At 53.3% G+C, this 20007-nt stretch overlaps 2 protein-coding genes across 10 annotated transcripts; both read left to right on the forward strand.

The window, feature by feature from the left end:
- The first annotated feature begins 713 nt into the window (after positions 1-713).
- PRODH2 (proline dehydrogenase 2) lies at positions 714-11103 on the forward strand. Of its 2 annotated transcripts, XM_002920912.4 has the most exons (10): positions 714-959; positions 1036-1232; positions 1320-1458; positions 1542-1628; positions 5071-5151; positions 5229-5384; positions 5461-5627; positions 9338-9448; positions 9877-9962; positions 10894-11103. In XM_002920912.4, the coding sequence occupies exons 1-10, from the start codon at positions 783-785 to the stop codon at positions 11076-11078; spliced, it is 1386 nt and encodes a 461-aa protein (XP_002920958.2). In that variant the 5' UTR covers positions 714-782; the 3' UTR covers positions 11079-11103. The 2 variants fall into 2 exon arrangements, with proteins under 2 accessions (XP_002920958.2, XP_034494280.1); XM_034638389.1 differs by lacking the exon at positions 9877-9962 and having other exon boundaries at positions 10894-11066.
- A 1334-nt stretch (positions 11104-12437) lies between these two features.
- Positions 12438-19955, forward strand: LOC100470106 (inactive serine/threonine-protein kinase TEX14). Of its 8 annotated transcripts, none has more exons than XM_034638267.1 (16): positions 12438-12565; positions 13264-13437; positions 15762-15876; positions 16272-16437; positions 16517-16671; positions 16753-16813; positions 16890-17014; positions 17150-17242; positions 17681-18016; positions 18096-18253; positions 18330-18680; positions 18764-18852; positions 18940-19113; positions 19291-19449; positions 19623-19672; positions 19761-19955. In XM_034638267.1, the coding sequence occupies exons 2-16, from the start codon at positions 13305-13307 to the stop codon at positions 19855-19857; spliced, it is 2262 nt and encodes a 753-aa protein (XP_034494158.1). In that variant the 5' UTR covers positions 12438-12565; positions 13264-13304; the 3' UTR covers positions 19858-19955. The 8 variants fall into 8 exon arrangements, 7 of the variants coding, with proteins under 7 accessions (XP_034494158.1, XP_034494160.1, XP_034494164.1 ...); XM_034638269.1 differs by lacking the exon at positions 12438-12565 and having other exon boundaries at positions 13282-13437; positions 18330-18523; positions 18608-18680; XR_004618977.1 differs by lacking the exon at positions 12438-12565 and having other exon boundaries at positions 13282-13437; positions 19291-19512; positions 19761-19838.
- The last annotated feature ends 52 nt before the right edge of the window (positions 19956-20007 follow it).

Consider the following 20007-nt stretch of genomic DNA (forward strand, 5'->3'; position numbering starts at 1 on the left):
ACTAGTGTTTTATTTTCCCTGCTTTCAAGTGTATTGAACAGAATAATGCAGTGTGTCCTGTTTGGTGTCTGGCTTCTTTCACTCACTGCTATGCATGTGAGATTAACCATGGGGTTGGACGCATCAGGAGTCTGTTCCTTTTTCATTGCTGTATAATATTCCATATAGTTTGCCTTTGTAGCCCATAGTGCATCTCTACCCATTCTCTGGTTGATGGAGATTTGGGCGGCTTGTGGCCGTTACAAACAGTGCAGCTGTGAATGTTCCTCCCTCTACATGTTTCCTGACAGCCACGTCCCAGTTCTCTAAGCTATATGCTCAGCCTGGTACAGCTGGGTTACAGGTTACATACATTTTCAAACTGATTCGGTAACACTGCCATCTTTCCTGTTCGAAGATGTAGTAATTGCAAAAAGCAAGGTTAAGTAACTTTCCCAAGATCACAAAATCGAATTGCCTTGAACCTGGAGATCCTTGTTCAGAGCCCATGCTTTCCCTTAACACCCACTGGCACACGGTGGGCGTCTCACAATCGTGAGTGTTCTGCTGAGGGTTGTTGGGGGCTATGATTGGGGGTTTCCATCCCTGTCCCCGTTATTTTGAACTCTGTCCCCATCAGTTAATAATTAACTGCCCCCCAAGGAGCCTATGATCCTAAAAGATTTGCCTTGCCCTGGCTACTCCCTGGTTAATCAGTCACTGCCCCTGGCCGGGCAAGGGGCACTTGGTAGACCTCCTGGCTCCAAAGCCCCTTCACTTGCTCTAGAAGCGGCTAGGGGTTCATGATGCTTCGGACCTGTCGTGTGCTCTGTTCCCAAGCTGGACCCTCCGCTGGGGGCTGGCAGCCCCTGAACTTTGATGGTGGGGCTTTTCACCTCAAAGGCACAGGAGAACTGACACGAGCTTTGTTGGTGCTGCGGCTGTGTGCCTGGCCCCCCCTGGTCACACATGGCCTGGCGGTGAGCGGGGACCCTGGGGACTGGCCTCGGGCACCCCCAGGGCTGGGCTCTGAGCCCTTGCTCTCTGTCACTGCAGCTCCAGGCCTGGTCTCGGCGACTCCTGGGCTCCCGGCTCTCGGGCGCACTTCTCCGAGCATCTATCTATGGGCAGTTTGTGGCTGGTGAGACAGCAGAGGAAGTGAAGGGCTGTGTCCAACAGCTCCAGACCCTAGGCCTTCGGCCCCTGCTGGCCGTACCCACTGAAGAGGAGCCAGACTCAGCTGTCAAGACTGGGTGAGTAGGGCCAGGCCCCGGGAGGCTGGGAGGTTGGCCAGAAGGGGATTGGTGGGCTCCGGAAGCTAATGCCTGCTGGCTGGGCAGTGAGGCCTGGTATGAGGGAAACTTCAGTGCTATGCTTCGGTGTGTGGACCTGTCACGAGGCATCCTGGAGACCCCTGGCCCGACTGGGAACATCCTTATGCAGCTGAAGGTGACGGCGCTGACCAGTGCTCGGCTCTGTGTAAGGGACGGGCAAGGTGGGGGAGGGAGGGTATGGCTGCCTACCAGGTCCCCCTCACCACTCCACCCACCACCCCATTCCAGAAGGACCTAACCTCATGGATCAGAAAACCAGGGGCTTCCTTGGAGCTAAGCCCTGAGAGGCTGGCAGAAGCCATGGACTCTGGGCGGGTAAGGATCTCAGGCTGGGAGAGAATGGATGGTTGGTGGGGACGTGGAAGGGGGAGGAGTTCTCCGTACTTGGATGTAGCAGGCACCTGCCTAGCACCTGCTGGCAAGTAAGATGTTCGAACTATGTAACTACTGCTACTCCCCAGGCTTAGAACAATCAGAATAAATGCGGTTATAGCCCTGGGGTGTGGTTGGGATGGATGGAATATATGGGTCATCTGAGGGTCCTAGGTGAGGGCCTTGGGGCTGGAAGCTCTCAGAGAAGGGAGTGAGACGTAGCTCTTTACCAACTAGAAGAAAGTAATCAGTATTCGGTCAATCAACTCAGCTATGTCGTATGTTGACTGGAAGTTATGATTAGGCCAGTGGGGTTTTGGTTTGGTCATTCATTCATTCACTCACTCATTCACTTCTTTTTATTTACATATACTATTGCTACCCTCCCTGCCATTGGCACCCACTCGATCCTGTATAATGTGTATTTCTTTGTTATTGTGAGTTTGTTTTGCCAAGTACACTGTTTGGGGGACATATTTTTCCAAGATTTTATTATGAAAACTTTCAAACATATGGAAAAGAGAATTTTACAGTGAACACGGTTAACATTTAACCATACTTGCTTGAAATCATATCTGTCCCTCTATCCATTCCTCCATCTGTCCATCAATCCATTTTATTTTTCAATGCATTTTAAAATAAGTTGCAGACATCAGCACAGGACCCTCCAAATGCTTCAGGACGTATATCGCTAATTAGAGTTTGATAATTATTTACAGTATTTTACTTCTTTTGAGGTAAAATGCATATGCAATGATATATACAGGTTGTAAAAGTATCTACTGATTATATCTATTTGTGTATTTCACAAATACACACACCTGAGCAATTCAAGTCCCTATCAAGGTATAGAGCATTTTCGTCACTGCAGAAAGTTCTGTCCTGACCTTCCCCATCAGCCTGAGAGTATAATTTTAAATGTATACAAATAGCATGGTTACCTCTCTCTTCCTGTTTTCTGTTTTTTCCACTGAGCACTCTGATTTTAAGATCCGTCCAAGTGTCTCAGTGTGCATCTAATCCACTGCCTCTAACTGCTGCTCCTGGCCGCACAGTTCACCTCTCCAGGGACGGACACGTCGGGGGGCCTCCGGGTCTCCACCACTACAAACAATGCTGTGGGGGAGGTGGTGTTCCTTTTACATTTTTTTTTAAAAGATTTTATTTATTTATTCGACAGATAGAGACAGCCAGTGAGAGAGGGAATACAAGCAGGGGGAGTGGGAGAGGAAGAAGCAGGCTCATAACAGACGAGCCTGATGTGGGGCTCGATCCCATAACGAAGGGATCACGCCCTGAGCCGAAGGCAGACGCTTAACCGCTGTGCCACCCAGGCGCCCCTACATTTTTTTTTAATTTGTCATTTTTAAAATGTGTCACAGAACACATGGACGCAGGACTTCATGTTTCAGAGGATCAGCTTTAGAGTATAACAGAGTTTTGTCTCTTTATGAGCTGTAGTTTACTCGTGCGGACAGTGAGAGCAACTTCTTCCCAGGGCGGTTTTAAGGATTAAAGCCCCTGCCAGGCTGGCATCTGACTTCATGATGAGCAGAGGGGCCTTCCTCATCCTTGCGTCACATGCTTTCCCTGGCATCCCTATTACAAACCCCTGCTTTTCCTTTTCCATCTCTTCTGCCTCATTCTCAATCCTTGTTAGGTTCTTTTCTGCCTGTCTCATCAATATGGTGGTTTCCCAAGCCTAGGTCCTGGCTCCCGCCTCCTCACTCCTTACCCATCCTGCAGCCTCAGTTTCGCCACTGGGTACTCTTGAGGCCCATGTTTGTCTCCAGCCGCAGCCTTTCTCCTGAGCCCCTGGACATCCCCTAGACCCCTCACACCTACCAGGTGCCCAAGCCTGCACCCCTTCCTGTCCCCATCTCAGAGACAGCCCTCCCACCCCCGTCTCAGTCCCTACCTCAGAAGGAGGTGAAGATTGGGTGAGTTAAGTATTTGGTGAAGTACCCGAAATAGCACCAGGCACCAAGTACGCCCTCTTTGAGGTGGCCATCATTTGTAGGGAGTCTCACCAGCTGCTAACTCCCCAGGACTGCTCCCAGACTCTGCCCCCAGCCAGGGGGAGACAATTCTCTGACTGAGGAAAAGATAACTGGGCAGGTGCCCCAGCTCTTCCCTCCTTCTGGAGAGTTTTCTCCACTAAGCTGAGGGGGGGTTGCCACAGCCTGATCCTGGGGTGTTCCATTAGCAGAACTAGGACTCTGTTGGATCTGGTAGAACTAAGTCCCACCTATTCCTTCTTCTCGAAATCCCTAATTTCTTTGTACCCAGCTGGACTCCTTGAGTCACCAGCTGCTCACATTAACCCTTGGAATCTCCACAGCAAGAACGTAAGTTAGGGACAATTATTATCTCCCCTGTGCACCCCCAGGGGTGGAGGAAATGATGACCAAGACAAACTCCCAGTCCTTGAGGCACTCACTTGCCAGTCAGGGAGGGGCAAGAGACACTCAATTACTAAAACCAAAGCCAATAACTAACAAGCATAAATAAGCATTGTAGGGACCAATAAGGCTGAGGAAGGAGAAGGGAAAGCCCCAGAGAAGGAGTTGCAAAGTGGACATCAAGGGGAAGAGTGTTCCAGGTGGAAGGAACCGCCAGAACAAAGGTCCTGAGGCGGAAAGGTACCAGGCATGTTGAAAGACTAGCAGGGAGGCCATCATGGCTGGAGGGCTGTGAGCTCAGGAGAGCTGAGGAGATGAGAACAGTGGGGCCAGACGGGTGGAGACTTGTGGGTTGCAATGCAATGCCTTAGATGAGGATATTGAGGTCCGAAGAGACCTAATACCAGGTGAAAATTGTGGCACCTACTAAGACCTGGCTACTCTTCCACACACTTTCTATGTGTGAATTCCTAGTCTCTCACTCACCGAGCTTCAGTCTCCTCACTGGAAAAGGGAGCTTGGGATAATTCTCTACCGCGATCATTGTGAAGATTATATAAATAAGATAGTATATGAAGTCACCTATTATTATAATGACAATAACATATATTGAGTGCTTATCATTTGCTGGCCCCACCCCATTCTTAGATCCAGGCACGTCTTACAGTTCAACACAGCAACTCCATGAGGGAGATGCCATTATCCTCTAATTGTTGAAAAAATAGACAAAAATTGAGGCTAAGAGAGCTTATATGACTTGTCCAAGGCCATACAGTGAGTGGTGGAGTCAGGATTCAAACCCAGACCCTGGGCTCCTAACCACTTTATTCACCTCAATAAATAGTTCTATGTGATACAGCTCTGTTTCCTATTTCTAACAATTTATAAACTTTTCTCCCTTCTGGGTGGTGGGGGAGAGGAGACCTAGGCCCTGGAAGGATCCAGTCACCTGAGCCATTCTCGCCTCCCTGCTGTTCCCCCAGGATCTCCAGGTCTCCTGTCTCAACACCCAGCAAAACCAGCATCTCCAGGCCTCTCTGAGCCGTTTACACCGGGTAGCCCAGGTAACACCAGGCGTGGCTGGCCTCCGCCATGTGTGCTGGGCACCCTGAGGCCTGACCGTGGTCCCTCTCACCCTCAGCATGCCCGGGCCCAGCACGTGAGGCTGCTGGTGGATGCCGAGTACACCTTCCTGAACCCAGCTCTCTCTCTGCTGGTGGATGCCCTGGCCATGCGCTGGAATGGCCCCAGGCAAGGCGGGCCCTGGGTGTGGAACACTTACCAGGCCTATCTGAAGGTGTGTGGTGTACTCTGGGGGACCACGGGCTGGGGTCCTGGGGCCCTGACCCGAAGCTGCCGGGGTGCCCCACCAGGACACACACGAGCGGCTGAGGCAGGCCGCGGAGGCCGCTGACAGGGCTGGCCTGGCCTTCGGAGTCAAGTTGGTACGAGGGGCATATCTGGACAAGGAGAGAGAGGTGGCTCGGCACCACGGGACAGAAGACCCCACTCAGCCGGACTATGAGGCTACCAGTCGGAGGTAGGACTGGGCCAGACAGGCCTTGGACATAAACATCCGACCTTTCACCCCGGCGTGCTGCCCGTGATGTTGAGCACCCTCTGTATGCTCACATATCATTTCCTCCCCCTTGTCCAGGACATCATCACTTTCCGCCTCCTGTTTGGGTTCCCTGCTCCCTCCTTTGTCCGCCACCCCAATCCCTACTGCACAGGCAGCCAGGGGGAGCCTGTTAATATCTAAGTCAAACCATGTCCCTCCTCAGTTCAAAACCCTTCCATTGCTCCCACTGCACCTCAATAAACCCCAAATCCTTACAGCAGCCCCCAGGCCCCACATGATCTGGTATTGTCACCTCAACTTCTCTTTCGCCCCACTCTGTTCCTTAACACTGGCTTCCTTGGTGATCCCCAGGGCCTTTGCATGTCTTGTTCCCACTGCTTAGAATGTTCTCCCTCCAGACAGCTGCTTGGCTCAATCCCTCACCTCTTTAGGTCTCCACTTATTCGTACCTCCTCAGGGGACCTTTCCTGCCCTCCCTACCAAAAACTAGAACACCCACACCTACTCTCTTCCTCAATTTATTTTTCTCTTTAGCACTTACCAGCATCTGAGGTTCTATAGACTTTTGTATTCAATTGCACACTGTCTATCTTCCCCTCTAGAGCGTGGTCCCAGGAGGGCAGGGATTTCTGATTTGTTCATTGCTGAGCACCCAGTGCTTAGAACTGTGCCTGCTACACGGCAGCAGTTCGGTACAGATCTGTTGAATACATAACCCCCAAGCAGTAGGTACTATTATCATCACCCCTCCCCCCGTTTCACAGAGGAAGGAACCCAAGCAGAGAGGTAGAATCACTTACCCAAGGTCACATAGCTAGCAAGTGGCAGGGCCAAGTTCTGAACCCAGCAGACTGACTCTAGAACCTGGATTCTTACTCACCTCAAATCAACCTGTGCTGGGAGCAAATTTTGGATGAACTCCTTGGGCCGCCATCCCGTGACCCTGGGATGAATGAAACTGGTCCTTTACCATATACTTTCTGATCACCTGATTTAGATCAGGACCTGTGCTGGACCCTGGTCCCAGTACCAGCTAAGGTGGTCCCCAGGCCCTGTCCTCCTAGAGCTTACAAAATCTACCTCCATTTCACACTGGATCCAGGAGAGGTTTGTAGAACCACAGGGACTGACCCAAGCTCACAGGACAAGGGGCCACACCATGGCCAGAAGCTAGACTTGCATCTGAGGCCCATGAGGGCTCCTATGTACGTTTGTGCCCCAAAGGCTTAATCACTGGTACCATTATTATTATTTTTTACTAAGATATAATTCACATACCATGAAATTCACAATTTCAAAGTGTACAATTCAGTGCATTTTAGTATATTCACAAGGTTGTGCAGCCATCACCACTAATTCCAGAACATTCTATCACCCCCCAAAAGAAACCCCATGTCCACTGGCAGTCACTCCCCATTTGCCTCCCCTCAGGCCCTGGCAACCTCTAATCTATTTTCTGTTCCCATGAATTTGCCTCTTCTGGACATTCCATATCAAGGAAGTCATATGATGTATGGCCTTTTGTGTCTGGCCTGTTTCACTTGGCATAATATTTCCAGGGTTCAACCACATTGTCAGATGAATCAGTTCTTCATTCCCTCTTATGTCTAAATAATATTCCACTGTATGGATGCACGACATTGTGTTTAGCTACTCAACAACTGATGGGACATTTGGATCGTTTCCACTTTGGACTATTGTGACTAGTGCTGCTTGAACATTCGTGTGCACACTGCTCTGTAAATATGCATTTTCAATTCTCTTGAAAGCTCACTTCTCTATGAGTGGAATCACTGGGTTCTATAATTCTCTGTTTAACTTTCTGAGGAATTGCCAGGTGGTTTTCCAAAGCTGCTGCACCATTTTGCATTCATACATTACACATTCTGAATAAATAATAAATTTATGTGATTAAAAATCAAAATGAGGGGCCTCGGTGGTTCAGTTGGTTGAGCGTTCGACTCTTGGTTTCAGCTCAGGTCCTGATCTCAGGGTCATGAGAGTGTGGCCCTTGTTGGGTTCTGTGCTCAGAGCAGAGTCTGGTTGGGATTCTCTCTCTCTCTCTCCCTCTCCCTCTGCCCCTCCCCCTGCTTGTGTGCATGCTCTCTCTCTCTCTCTCTCTCTCTAAAAGATGAATAAATAAATCTTTAGAAGAAAATCAAAATGATATGCGGTACCTGGATAGCTTAGTCGGTTAAGTGTCCGACTCTTGATTTTGGCTCAGGTCATGAACTCAGGGTCATGAGACAGAGCTCTGCGTAGGGCTCTGTTTTGGGTGTGGAGCCTGCTTGGGATTCTCTCTCTCCCTCTTCCTCTGCTCCTCTCCCCTACTCGCTCTCTCTAAAAAAAATCAAAATGATGTGAAAATGAATACGCTGACATACCTCACTTCCACCCAAGTCCCCCTCTCATTTTGGAGTCTCCTTGTCCTCCCCAGGTGACTTACTTTGGTTAGTTTCTTACACATTTCCTAAGTTCCTTTATCCATAAACAGACAAACACAGAGATTTGTGTGTGCGTATGTGCAAAAGGCATCATGCCTACACACTGCTCCTTGCTTTTCCACTCCACTGCATATTTTAAAGGCAGAATAGTCTAATGATAGTAAACCCAGGCCCTGGAGCATCAGACAGCCTAGGTTCAAATCCCAGCCCAGTCACTTTCAGCTGTGTAACCTGGGGACAAGCTTCAGGCTTCCCCTCTGTAAAATGGGGATAACCAGGACATCTACCACATGAAGCTGACTCGAGTGAATGTATGTGGGTCAGGCAGAACACTGGAGGAAAGAGAATTCCAAGCAAAGGGGTTTAACTAAAGGAAATGTAGTAAAATGTACTCTTTCTATAGACTGTGGGCAAGGTTAGCGGAACCCCTAAAAGCATGAAGCTGTTACGACCACTGTTCCAGAGCTGAGGAAGTGGGGGCCACCCTAAAGGTGTTACCATGCATGGGACAGTCAGCGTGAGCCAGGGCGGGTGCTAAGGGGCGAAATACCCCAAGCTCCCTCTCCTCCCATCTTCTGAGCTCCTGCCCATTCCTCCATGGGTGATACAGGACATAAAAGTCAGCTTCCTGAGGGGCAGGGAAGGTCAGAGAACAGATCTGGGGGGCAATGGAAAATAACCAGTGTAGTACACAAAGTCCTTAGGGTGGCACTTGGCCGGCAGCAAGCTGGCAAAGCATCTGCCAGTCAGTTTACCTTTCCGTATCAGTGCCCCAGTGTCCTCACCCTTCTTTAGTGCCTGGCACTGCACAATCCTTTGTGCGCCATCGTTCATTTAAGCCAGTCCCCACCGACAGACAGTTGCATTACTGCTTCTTGTGTTCCATGGCCAATGCTGCAGTGAATGACCTTGGGTAAATGTCATCTTGTGCACAGGGATGCGGCCCTTTGCTATGAGACAGCCATTGAGCCAGGGGCTTTATGACACCCTCATCTCACTCCACCCTCAACAGTGCTGTTAGGTGAATTTGAATTGTTACAAGAGAGGAAACAGGCTCAGAGAAGGGTTATCCTTTGTACCTGGTGCAGGTGAAATGGGGGTACTGTCTGACTCCAGAATACTTGCCCTTAAGCACCCCACATCCCGAGGACAGGAATCCTGAGTCCCTGGGGGCTGACCCTTAATCACCAGGTCCCACCAGTTGAACAGAACGTCTTCCTCCAGTTACAGCCGCTGCCTGGAGCTGATGCTGACCCATGTGTCCCACCGTGGCCCCATGTGCCACCTCATGGTGGCTTCCCACAATGAGGAATCTGTTCGCCAGGCAACTAAGCGGTACATAGAGGGATGGGAAATGGGTACCCACAAGGAGGACCCCTCGACTCCTCTCCCTTGCTCACATGCCAGGGATGGGCAGAGGGTGGCGGACATGGAATAGAGGGAGGAATGGTGAAGGGCCAGTAGGTTCACAGGGATTCAGGGGAGGCTATTCAAAATATTTAACCCCCACCAAACCTGTAGGCCCCAGCTAACCAAGACATTGCTCCTTATATGCTGGGGCATAGGGAGGTCTGAGGGTTCTAGGGAAGGAGCTGGGACTCACTGGGGAGCTTCCGGGAGCCTGAGGGCAATGGTTATTTATCATTGAGTTTAGAAGTACTTCAAAATTTTAATAACTGGAACAGCCATGTGGGTGCATAACGGCTGACTTTCAGCTCTGGATCCAGCCACTGTCTGGATTGATGATGTGGCCTTTTCTGTAGCATGTGGGAGCTGGGCATTCCTCTGGATGGGTCCGTCTGTTTTGGACAACTTTTAGGGATGTGTGACCACGTCTCCTTGGCACTGGGTATGTGAATGGCCCATTCTCCCCATACCCCACCACCACAACCCACCCAGCCCTCGGCTTCATCCCCTCCCAGCCAAATCCCTTCTCCCACTCCCAACCAGTGCCTGCCCAGGCTCCCCTCCAGAGCCTAAAGCTGGGCCAGTTGCCAGACTCTTCCAGGTAGATCTGTTGTTCCCATATCTGAAGGCCTTGCACGCCCGTCTCTGAGCCTGCCGTCTGTCGCTTTTGCTGGTTCTTGATCATGGTGTCTTGTTTCCTGTGTGCTGTGTTATCTTGACTGTCTTGTCCCCGGGGTCTGAGACCAGGAGATTTATGTTTTCTTCTGCCAGGTGCTAAGTACAGGACCAGTTTACCCTAAATTCAGAGCTTGAGGTTTCCTGAGGCATCTCCTGGGTACAAATTTGAGCTACAAATATGTGAGGCTAATCCCTGGCCTTGATCTCTCAGAGATGGGTTTCTGTTTTCTTCACTGCTCCACTTATGGTCGAGGCCACCATTCCCTGTGAGTGGGCGAAGGTGGGAGGGTTGACTTCTGGTTAACTCTTGACACTGAGGGCGCAGCTTAATTTGAGGAAGTGCTCCATTACAACTCACCCTGGTCAGGCTCTGGGCCTCAATTTCTGCACCCCCTCAACTCTGCGAGGTCATCAAATTTTGCCTTCAGGGTGAAAGTGCCTCCTTCACGTCCTTCCCTCTTTGGATTTTCACTTTCTCTTAATGCTTGGATTACTAAATTCCTTACTCTTTTGGCAGTATTTTAATAATTTTGCGAAGATTTTTCTAAATGTTTACTGCAGGATTTTAAGTTTTTTCAGTGGGAAATTTTCTCCAACTGACCTAGTCTGCCATGTTCTCAGAGGTGGAAGTCTCTGTTCTAGATGGGGCCTCCTCCCAAACATGAGTTCACACCCTGCCAACACTCTCCCCACAGGGCAGGCCGGCTATGCCGTGTATAAGTCCATCCCTTATGGCTCCCTGGAGGAGGTGATCCCCTACCTGATCCGGAGGGCCCAGGAGAACCGGAGTGTGCTGCAGGGTGCCCGCAGGGAACAGAAGCTGCTCAGCCAAGAACTTCGGAAGAGAGTGTTGGGGCGGGGCCTGAGGGTACCCCATTAGCATCCCCAGGGGTCATGTGGTTAATAAAGACCCTGAGCCATTGCCCAGGCTGCTGCCCTGCACTGAAGCTGCCTCCTTGGGGAAGGGCTATCTGTGACCTCAGTTGGCCCAAGCTAGGGGCTCTGCAGCTCAAGAGAGACCACTAGCTGACCCTAGAACAAGCAAGGGCATTGATTCAGACACGAATGATGCCTCCCCCTAACCCTGAGGCAGCCTATCCTGCAATGGGCCTGGAATCAGCTTTACTCAGCCAATGACTCCTGTGTGAACTTTCTTCACTCCAGGGGATCCCCAGATGAAGAGCAGGCACTGAGGCTGGGAGGGACAGAGGGAAGAGGCAAACCACTTTTTCATTTAATAAGCATTTACTGAGGCTCCTTCTGAGCTATGCTCTGAGCTGAACAATGCTGGGGACACAGCAATGACAAAGACAACTGCAGGCCCTGCCTCATAGTCCAGTCCAGCAGGGGTAGACAGACTTATCTTCAGACTGTGACAGCCTGTGGATCAAGAGGAGACACCTGGTGATCAAGAGGCTTCCCAGAGAATTCATAAGGATAACCAAAGGAATACTGAGAAGAGCATTGAAAGGCAAGGGCGTGTGCACAGACAGAAAAGGGTGAAATAGACTGGGGAGTGGGAAGATAGGGATGGAAGGTAGGCAGGCCAGATAATGCCATCTTTGATGCCAGATTTCAGGGCTTGGAATCTGTCCCAAGGGCCCAGGGGCGTCAGGAGGGTTTTAAGCAAGGGAGGGACAGAGTCAGGTCTGGCTTTAGTAAGAGTCCCTGGCTACCATATAGTGACTGTACCAGACTGGGGAGACAGGCTGGGAGCCCAAGGGATGCTGGAGTAAGAAATCCCTGCAGGCAGCTGAAGCACGGCAGGGCTATAACAAACGGAGGAGGCTGGTTGGAAGGACAATCTGGAGGCTGAGAGGCTGGTTTGGCGGGAGACATTGAAGGGCGAGGCCCACAGCTCTGGCTTGAAGCGGGGAGACCCTGAGATGGGACTCGGGGAGGAAATGCAGTTTTGAGGAGATACTGCCAGTGTGGGACCCAGTGGATGGGAGGGCCCCAGGGGATTTCCAAGGGGGAGGTGTCCAGGACACTGTGGGGCTCCAGGTTTGGGGCAAGGAAATGAGGCTGGGATTAGGGAAAGAGGAGATAGCCTGTGGTGCTGGTGAGAAGCATGGGAAGAAGACAGCCGAGGGCAGGGATCAGGAAGGGCCCAGTACCTGAAACAAGTCCTGGGGCAGGCGTAAGGAGAGGGTAACGTGTACTGCAAGGCCGATAGCTCCGGTGTGGTTACCGCTTTCCCTTTTTTCGCATCATCTCAGCGTTGTAGGGGAGGGGGCGGCGGGGGCCCACTGCGCAAGTGCAAGGCACAGATGCGCATGCGCCCCTGATTCCCGCTCAGTCCGACTCCGGAGCGAGCGTGCCCCGGTCACGTGGCAGTCATGTGGCGATCACTCTAGAAGCCTAACGGTAGGTGCAAAGATCCCTCCGCTGGGGCCTAGGCCGCAGAATCTTCCTGGAGCTCAGTGGGCCCTCAGACTAGACCCCGCCCCCAGACCTCCCCCTCCCTTATAGTCCTCCTTCCTTCCCAGGCCTAGTGGCCCGCAGACCCTACCCCTTATCGGAATCCGGCTCCCTGCCTACAGACACAGCCCTCAGACCCCTTCCGTCCTTAGTCCCTTCCCCTAGCCCTCAGACCCCACCCCAGCACCCAGAGGCTGCCCTGAACCTCAGTCTGTGTCCCAGCCTACAGAGCCTGCCTCAGGGCCTCAGCCCCTGCCCTGATTGCCCTCCTCCCTTCCACCCCCTCGCACAGCCTGGAGACCTCATCCCCTCTCGGGCCCCAACACTTCCTAGGCCCCTCTTCCACCAGACCCTTTTCCTAAACCCCTAGTCTCCTTTACTCAGCTCAGATCCTATCCCTGGAGACCTTACACCCCCTCCGCCAGACAGAATACCTTAGCCCTCGTACTCACTTAGACCCCAGACCTGCCAGTCTGTAGCTCTCCCAGATCCCACCTCTTTTCTCATTCAAACACCTAACAGCAGAGCGGATTCCTCCTGAGACCCATCCCTTTCTCAAGCGGCCCTCCAGGACTCCCAGCCAGGTCTGTTTTTCTTGCTCCCAGAGGTCCTATCTTCACTTCTGTCTTCATGCGAACCCTTAGGTGATCCCTGCCCAGGAGCTGAGCGAGGCGGGAGCCCACAGATGCCCTCCCTGCGCTCTCGCTTCCCTGTGGAGCTGGGCTCTGTTAGGGATCCAGAAGGCCAGGTGGGACGACTGCATCGCCTGGCTGTGGCCGGGGGCCCAGGCTGGGGCCTCACTCGGCTCCTGCGGAGAGGTGAGGATTTGGCTCCTGCAGCTGCCTGCGGGAGCCATCTCAAGAGGCCAGTGTAGGAGGTGGGACTTCAGTGAGCCAGTCGTGTACCAGGCACTATTGTGTGCTAGCCTCTGTGATGGGGATTTAAGGATTTAAGGATTACCTTCTGGGTCATTGTGAATGAAATCTATCATGAGAATTTAAGAGAGTGGTGAGGATGAAGTAGATACACCGAAAAGAGTGACTTTGTAATTACAAGAGCTGGTCATGCAACCACCCCCTCCCCAACGCCAGGGTGAAATAGCCAGTGCAAAGGCCTTGAGGTCAAAACAAATTGTAAGTTGCAGCAGGGGAGGAGGGGGACTCGGAGAGGGCTGAAGCTAAGAGGCACCAGCTACAAACAGGAAAGGGCCTCTGAAGTAGTGGGTGAATTGTTATATTTTGTTGTGTGTGTGATGGGAAGCCATTGGAGTTGTAGGCAGGAAATTAACATCTAATTTACAATTTCCATTTTTCACTGATTTTTCTAAGTCGATTGTGTTTCTGGCCACTTTCTGAACTTAATAATCGTAAATTTTTATTCTTCTACAGTTTTTCTTACCTATAGATGGTGACAATTTGGTCCCAGCCCTTTAAACTCTAATTCTTTTTTTCTTCGTGTAAGGTGTTGGCCAGAACCCCCAAACCTTGTTGTCAATGGACATCTCTTTCCTTGTTCTTGATAGTAACGGGGATTATTCTTTATTTCTGCATCAAGTATCGTGGGTGCTCTTGGGTTTTGGTTTGTAATTTTTGTAAAGTGAGGAAGTTCCCATCTATTCTTTGTTTTTTGAGGTATTTGCCCCCCCAAACATAACTAAGTATTGAATTTCATTTTTAAAAAGTTATTAATTTAGTGATTCATCACTTATATATACCACTCAGTGCTCGTCATAACAAGTGCCCTCCTTAATACCCATCACCCATTTAGCTCATCCCCCCACCCATCTCCCACCACCAGCCCTCAGTTTGTTCTCTGTCATTAAGCGTTTCCTATGGAAATTTTGAATTTTTTCAGGTGCTTTTTCTGTATCTGCTGAGCCAAATGTGATTTTTGTTCTTTAATCCATGAATATGTTTTCCTACATTGATTGATTTTCTTATGTTGAATCATCCTTGATTTCTGGGAATAAATCAATTGGATAATCCCTTTTAGTCTGTTTAGGGGGTTAGCATATATGATCATAAGTGGAATTGAAATATGATTTCATTTTTGGTTCTGGAAATTTACCTGGCTTTGCAATTAAGTTCATTCTATCTTCGTAAAAGGAGTCTTGCCCTCTTTTTCTGTCTTTTTTTGTTTGTTTGTTTTTGGAACAACTTGTACAAGATTGTCTATGCATGAAATGAAATGATTACCATTGTAATGATTATCTATATCATGCAGTGATTTGTGTTTTAAGAACACCCTTCTGCAGGGCAAGACAAATGCAGAAAACCAGTGAGGATGCCATTGCAAAAGACAGTGGGCTACTGGGTAAAATAGAATGCAGTAAATATGATATTCAGATATTCCTAAAGGACCACGTTTGGAGGGATTTTGTAACAGAGACCAAGCTGGGTTGGGCCAAGTGCATGATTGATTTTAGCCGCATCTGCCTAGGACATAGGACTGCAAGGACAAAGACAGCATGCATTTGCCCTCAGTAGGGAGATAGGTGAGGGCCTAGGGGAAGAAGAATTCGGGATAGTGGGTATGAAGAGGAGGGGTTGGCAGAGGATCTGGTCAGGATGGTGGGGGGAAGGGATTGGCATAAGTGGAGTGCAGAGGAGGTTGCTACTTGGATTCGGCTCTTAGAAGCAGTATTCAAAAATAAACTTGAGATTTTGCCTGATAAAATCCAAGGAGTTTGCTTTTCTTGAAGAATTGGCTGCTGGCCACATGGGACCTGTATATATACACTGAATTAGAGCTGGGTGGAGGCTGCCTGCCCTGGACAGTGCACGAGGCTCCTGTCAGCCAAGGTCCCTGAGACATCCACTTCCCCCTGGCCCCCCGGGCACCTTTGTGTGATTTTGACACTTCTGGGATGGCAGATGGGTGTCAGCATAGCAGGTGGATTTCGCCCCTTGTTGCGACTCTGGGGACTTACTAATGGTGAGTGCTGTGTTGAGACAGATTCTGAGCAGAGTTCCCAATGGTTGGAGGATGGGGGTTCCAGAACATACAGATAGAACCTGGAGTTGAGGGTGACCCAGGCAGGGAGGGACTGGGAATTGGCAGAAGTATTGTTGCATAGCAGCCCCCAGGACCTCTGCCTCTGGAGTAAAGGGCAGGGACAGTCCTAAGTGTTGCTGCCCCATAGTTGTCCAGGTGGATGGCGAGAACTCTGCTGGGCAGACGGGGCTCTTCCTCTCGGCGCTGCTGGGCCACAGCTCTGCCGTGCAGCTCTTGCTGACCTTTGGCGCCAACCCCAACCAGTGAGTGGACCGATGGCCATGCCCCCACACTCCCAGGGGTCTGGGTCTGAGCCCCAGAGAGTCTGAGAGTCAGGGCTTTCCTCCCCAGAGACCACTCCCTCATGACACCTTCCATCCTGATGATCCTTCCATCCCCACTGATCTCGCGCTTGTTCTCTGGACTAACCCCTTGTTCTCCAGGGACTATTCCCATTCTCCCACTACCCCCCATGCTCACAGTGAGACTCTCATCTCTCAAAGGCCCCACTGTGTCCCCAGGTGACCCCTCCTGTCCCGGTATCCACCTCCCGTGTTCACTGTGACTCCCCTCATCCCTCAGTGCTTCCATCCTGTCACCTCTTGTCCCTCTTCTGCCCCTTTCCTAATCCATTTCTGTCCTCATTGTTCCACTGCAGCCGCTGCCTTGATGGCAGCACACCTGTGCACGCAGGCGCCTTCTCGGGCAGCAGCCTGGTGATGCTGCACCTGCTACAGGCGGGGGGTGACCTGCGTCTGCATGACCAGAAGGGTCGCACGCCTCGGGACTGGGCAGAGCAGGGTGGTGCTAAGCAGAGCTGGGAGGTGAGCAGTGGCCCAGGTGGTGTGGGGGCATATAGAGCCGGCACCCCTGTCTGCTTCACCGCACACGTCCCCCATCCAGGTGCTGGAGCTGTTAGAGCTGTGCCGAGCCCGCATATCAGCACTGGTGCATGACGGTGAGTTGGCAGCCAGTGCATCCCTGGGCCAGTTGCAGGTCGGCTCTAGACACAGCCTGTGTGGCTCCCTGTCCTTGCCGCGGCTGGTGCGTATGGACAGGTAATTATCCACATCCTGAAGCCCCCTCACCCACCACCTCCAGCTGTCCTAGACTCACCCCTGGACTTCCCTTTGCCCCAGGGTGCCGAGGCCGGAGCACATCAGAAGACCCCCCCAAATTCCAGCCTTGGGGTTTGGCCAGGTAAGCGGGAGGGGTTGGGGGAGCAGGGAACACCCCTGTCCGCTTTGTGCCTCATAGTCCCACTCCCCATCTCCAGCTGAGCAGCCTGTGGCCACTGGGGCTGGTAACAGGCATACCCCTCGCAGACCCCAAGGAGATGCTGCCAGCCCAGGGCGAGCCTGACCGCACCTACGAGAGCAGCTCCCACACCTTCATGGCCAAGTGAGAGAGAGCCCCTCCCACACCCCCTGCCTAGCTGTCCAGCAGAGTTCTGGGAGGTGTCCAGCTCTCTTCCTTCCCTTGTAGGAAGACCCCCCATTTCAGACCTGTGGCTCTTTCCCCCTCCCCATTCTCTAGCCTCCTGTGGAGGGGCCACCCTGTGACAGCTCGGCAGCTGAAGGCACCTGGAGCTCAGCCAGATGTGCTGTTGGCTGACCTTCAGCACTGCAGGTACACCACCCCCAGCCTTGCCTCAGGCTGGCCCAGCCCCACAGACCAGTCTCCGGCCTGTCCTCCGAACTCAAGTGTCTCATAAACAGGAGGCCAGGGAGTGTGGCAGTGGCCACGGTTACGGTCTTCACCTCTGGGCCAGCACCTGGCAAGGAGTCCTCCTGCTGGAGCAGCCACCCCTCCCCCCCACTGTAAAGTGGGTCCCAGGGCTATGTGCGGTGTATTACAGGCCACGGAGGGGTGGCTGGGCGTGGGGAGGGGTACCCCAGATGGGGTATGAACTGGGTGCTGGCCCTGTGAGCCAGGTCTCAGTTTCTCCTCTGTCTGGTGGCTGGTGCAGATCGTCAACCCCTGGCCCGTGCTGATCTGTGCCCAGGAGCAGCCCCCGCCATGCAGGTCGGGGCCTCCTGGTGAGTGGCCTGCTCTCCTCCCGCCCAGCACCCTGCACCACCCCAACCTGCTGCTGCTGATGGCACTGAGCCCGTCAGCGGACCTGTCAGGGCTGTGCCTTCTCTTCGAACCCGTGTGGCTGGGCTCCCTGCATGTGGTGCTTCACCCACGCGGGCCGAGTCCGGGAGGGCCCTGCACTGTGCCGGGCCTGCTGCCCGGCCACCTGCTGCTGCAGGTGCTGGAGGCCCTGCTGTTCCTGCAGGCCCGCTGGCGCGCTCACGGCGGCCTCAGCTCTCACGCCGTGCAGCTGGTACGGCCAGGCCTGGCCAAAGTGGGCAGCCTGGAGCACGGGCGCCCACTGCACCAGAGCTGGCTGCAGCCCAGGTGAGTGCCCGCCTCACCTTCCTGCCCCTGTATCCCTGTCCAGTGGCCGCTGGCTCACCAGGCCCCTCCGCCTCCACAGGCCACAGAAGGACTACTCCCGGGGAGGCCCAGGCCCAGGGCTGCCCCCGCCTCCTGAACTGTACCCCTGGCTGCCACTTGAGCTCATCTGCGGTGACATGCCTGCTGCCACCTCAGATCTCTACAGCTTTTGCATCTTGGCCCAGGAGGTGTTCACTGGTCAGTGAGTGATCCTACACCCTGCCCCACTGAGGCTGCCCTCCAGTTTGGGTCCCCCAATCATGCTTCCTCACAGGAGAGCTGCCCTGGGCCGGGAGAAAGGGGCCAGAGGTGAAGGCTAAATTGGAGGCAGGTGAGAGCCCGGCCCTGGATCCCCTGGTGCCGGCCCCCTACCAGGCCCTGGTTCAGGCTGGGCTGGGCCTAGGACCTGCTGACCGCTGGGGCAGCCTGCAGAACACTCGATACCTGCTGTGGGAGGCCATGGCCCAGGTACAGGACAGGTTGGCCAAGGTGGGTGGTAGCCACGGAACCTTAGGCAGGACCCATGTCGCACACCCAGCCTCCTTTCCACAGGACTCAGCTCCTGAGGTGAGTTCCCCAAGGCACTGGACCACACGAAGCCCTGTGTCTCAGGGTTTCCTACCAGGTTAGAGGGCATGGAGAGGGTGGTAGCCGGTGCTGAGCTCAGCTCTGCTCCCCATATTCCAACCAGCTGGTCTGTCCTCCCAGAGACACTGTACTGTGAGGTGGTCCCTAGAGCCAAGACTACACCCAGGCCTGTGCCCCCGTTGATGTCCCTAGGCCCTTCCCCATGCCAGGTAGGAGCCAGAGCAGGTATATGGAGGACCAGGGGAGCTGCGGGGCACTTGGGCCACTCATGCCAGCTCCTGCCATTGTCCCTGCAGGCCCTGAAGACGCCCGAGGTCACAGGCCACAGCAGAGTCCAGAGGGCCACAGCCTGGGACTCAGGCAGCAGCTTGACTCTCGGCAGCAGCCCGAGTCCCGGCCCCAGCGTCTACCCAGACTCCAGCCCTGCAGCCAGGATCAGCCCGCACTGCTGCCTGGAGCCCAGCTCAACAGTATGGATCCCGCCGGGGACCTGCACGATTGTCCATTCGTTAAACTGTGACCCCTCACCCCAGTTGTCACCAACCCGTTTCCCTGGCTGCCTCTCCTTTGACCAGGGGCCCCCCCCCGGAACCCCCCGACTGTCCTCTCACTGACCTGTGCCCACTGACCAACCCAACTTCCCCCAGGGCCCTGTGCTGCACTCCAGCCTTCAGGACTCAGCCTCCCTTCTGGGGACCCAGGGTTCTGTGGAGCAGCTGGAGAGGAACTCAGCTAAGATGCCAGTCCTGCAGGGGCTGCAGTGGCACACACACAGGGCTGCCCTGCTGGACCCCCACCCCCGCCCTGTGAGCCCACCCCCTGCCTGCTGACCCACACCCTGGAGGCTGCTGGCAGGGAAGGCCACGAGGGTGGGTGAAGCAGGGGACCCTGAGCCTGTCCCCTGGACCGTCTCACCCTCCCAGGCCCATCCTGAGCTCCATGGCTACTGGGGGGCAGCTCCAGCCTTTTTCCCCTGCAGGAGCCCAGTCCTGAGCTGATCAGAGGAGGTTGCTTCTCCAGCCTGCAGAAGTGAGAACTGGGACCTGCTGGGGGCCCCTGGGGCCCTTTCCTCATCCCCGCAGTGACCCCGGCTCCACCCCGTCCCACTGCTCCCCAGGATGGACCTGCTGGAGGAGATCCTAGCAGAGCTGCGAGGTGGACGCCGACTTGGAGACAAGCCCAGCCTCTACCCCGCTCCTGACATGGATTCTTAGAGGGCCCATGACTGCCTGTCTGCAGACACCACCCCTCAGAGCCTCCCAGGAATGACTTCCCATGCAGCACTTGCTGAAATGATGAAGTGATAAAGTAATCCATCTGTCTCTGCCTCTTTGTTCCCTGAGTCTAGCCCCAGCATGACACCA

This window comes from Ailuropoda melanoleuca, chromosome 12, assembly GCF_002007445.2.
Source record: "Ailuropoda melanoleuca isolate Jingjing chromosome 12, ASM200744v2, whole genome shotgun sequence".
NCBI classification, from domain to species: Eukaryota; Metazoa; Chordata; class Mammalia; order Carnivora; family Ursidae; genus Ailuropoda; species Ailuropoda melanoleuca.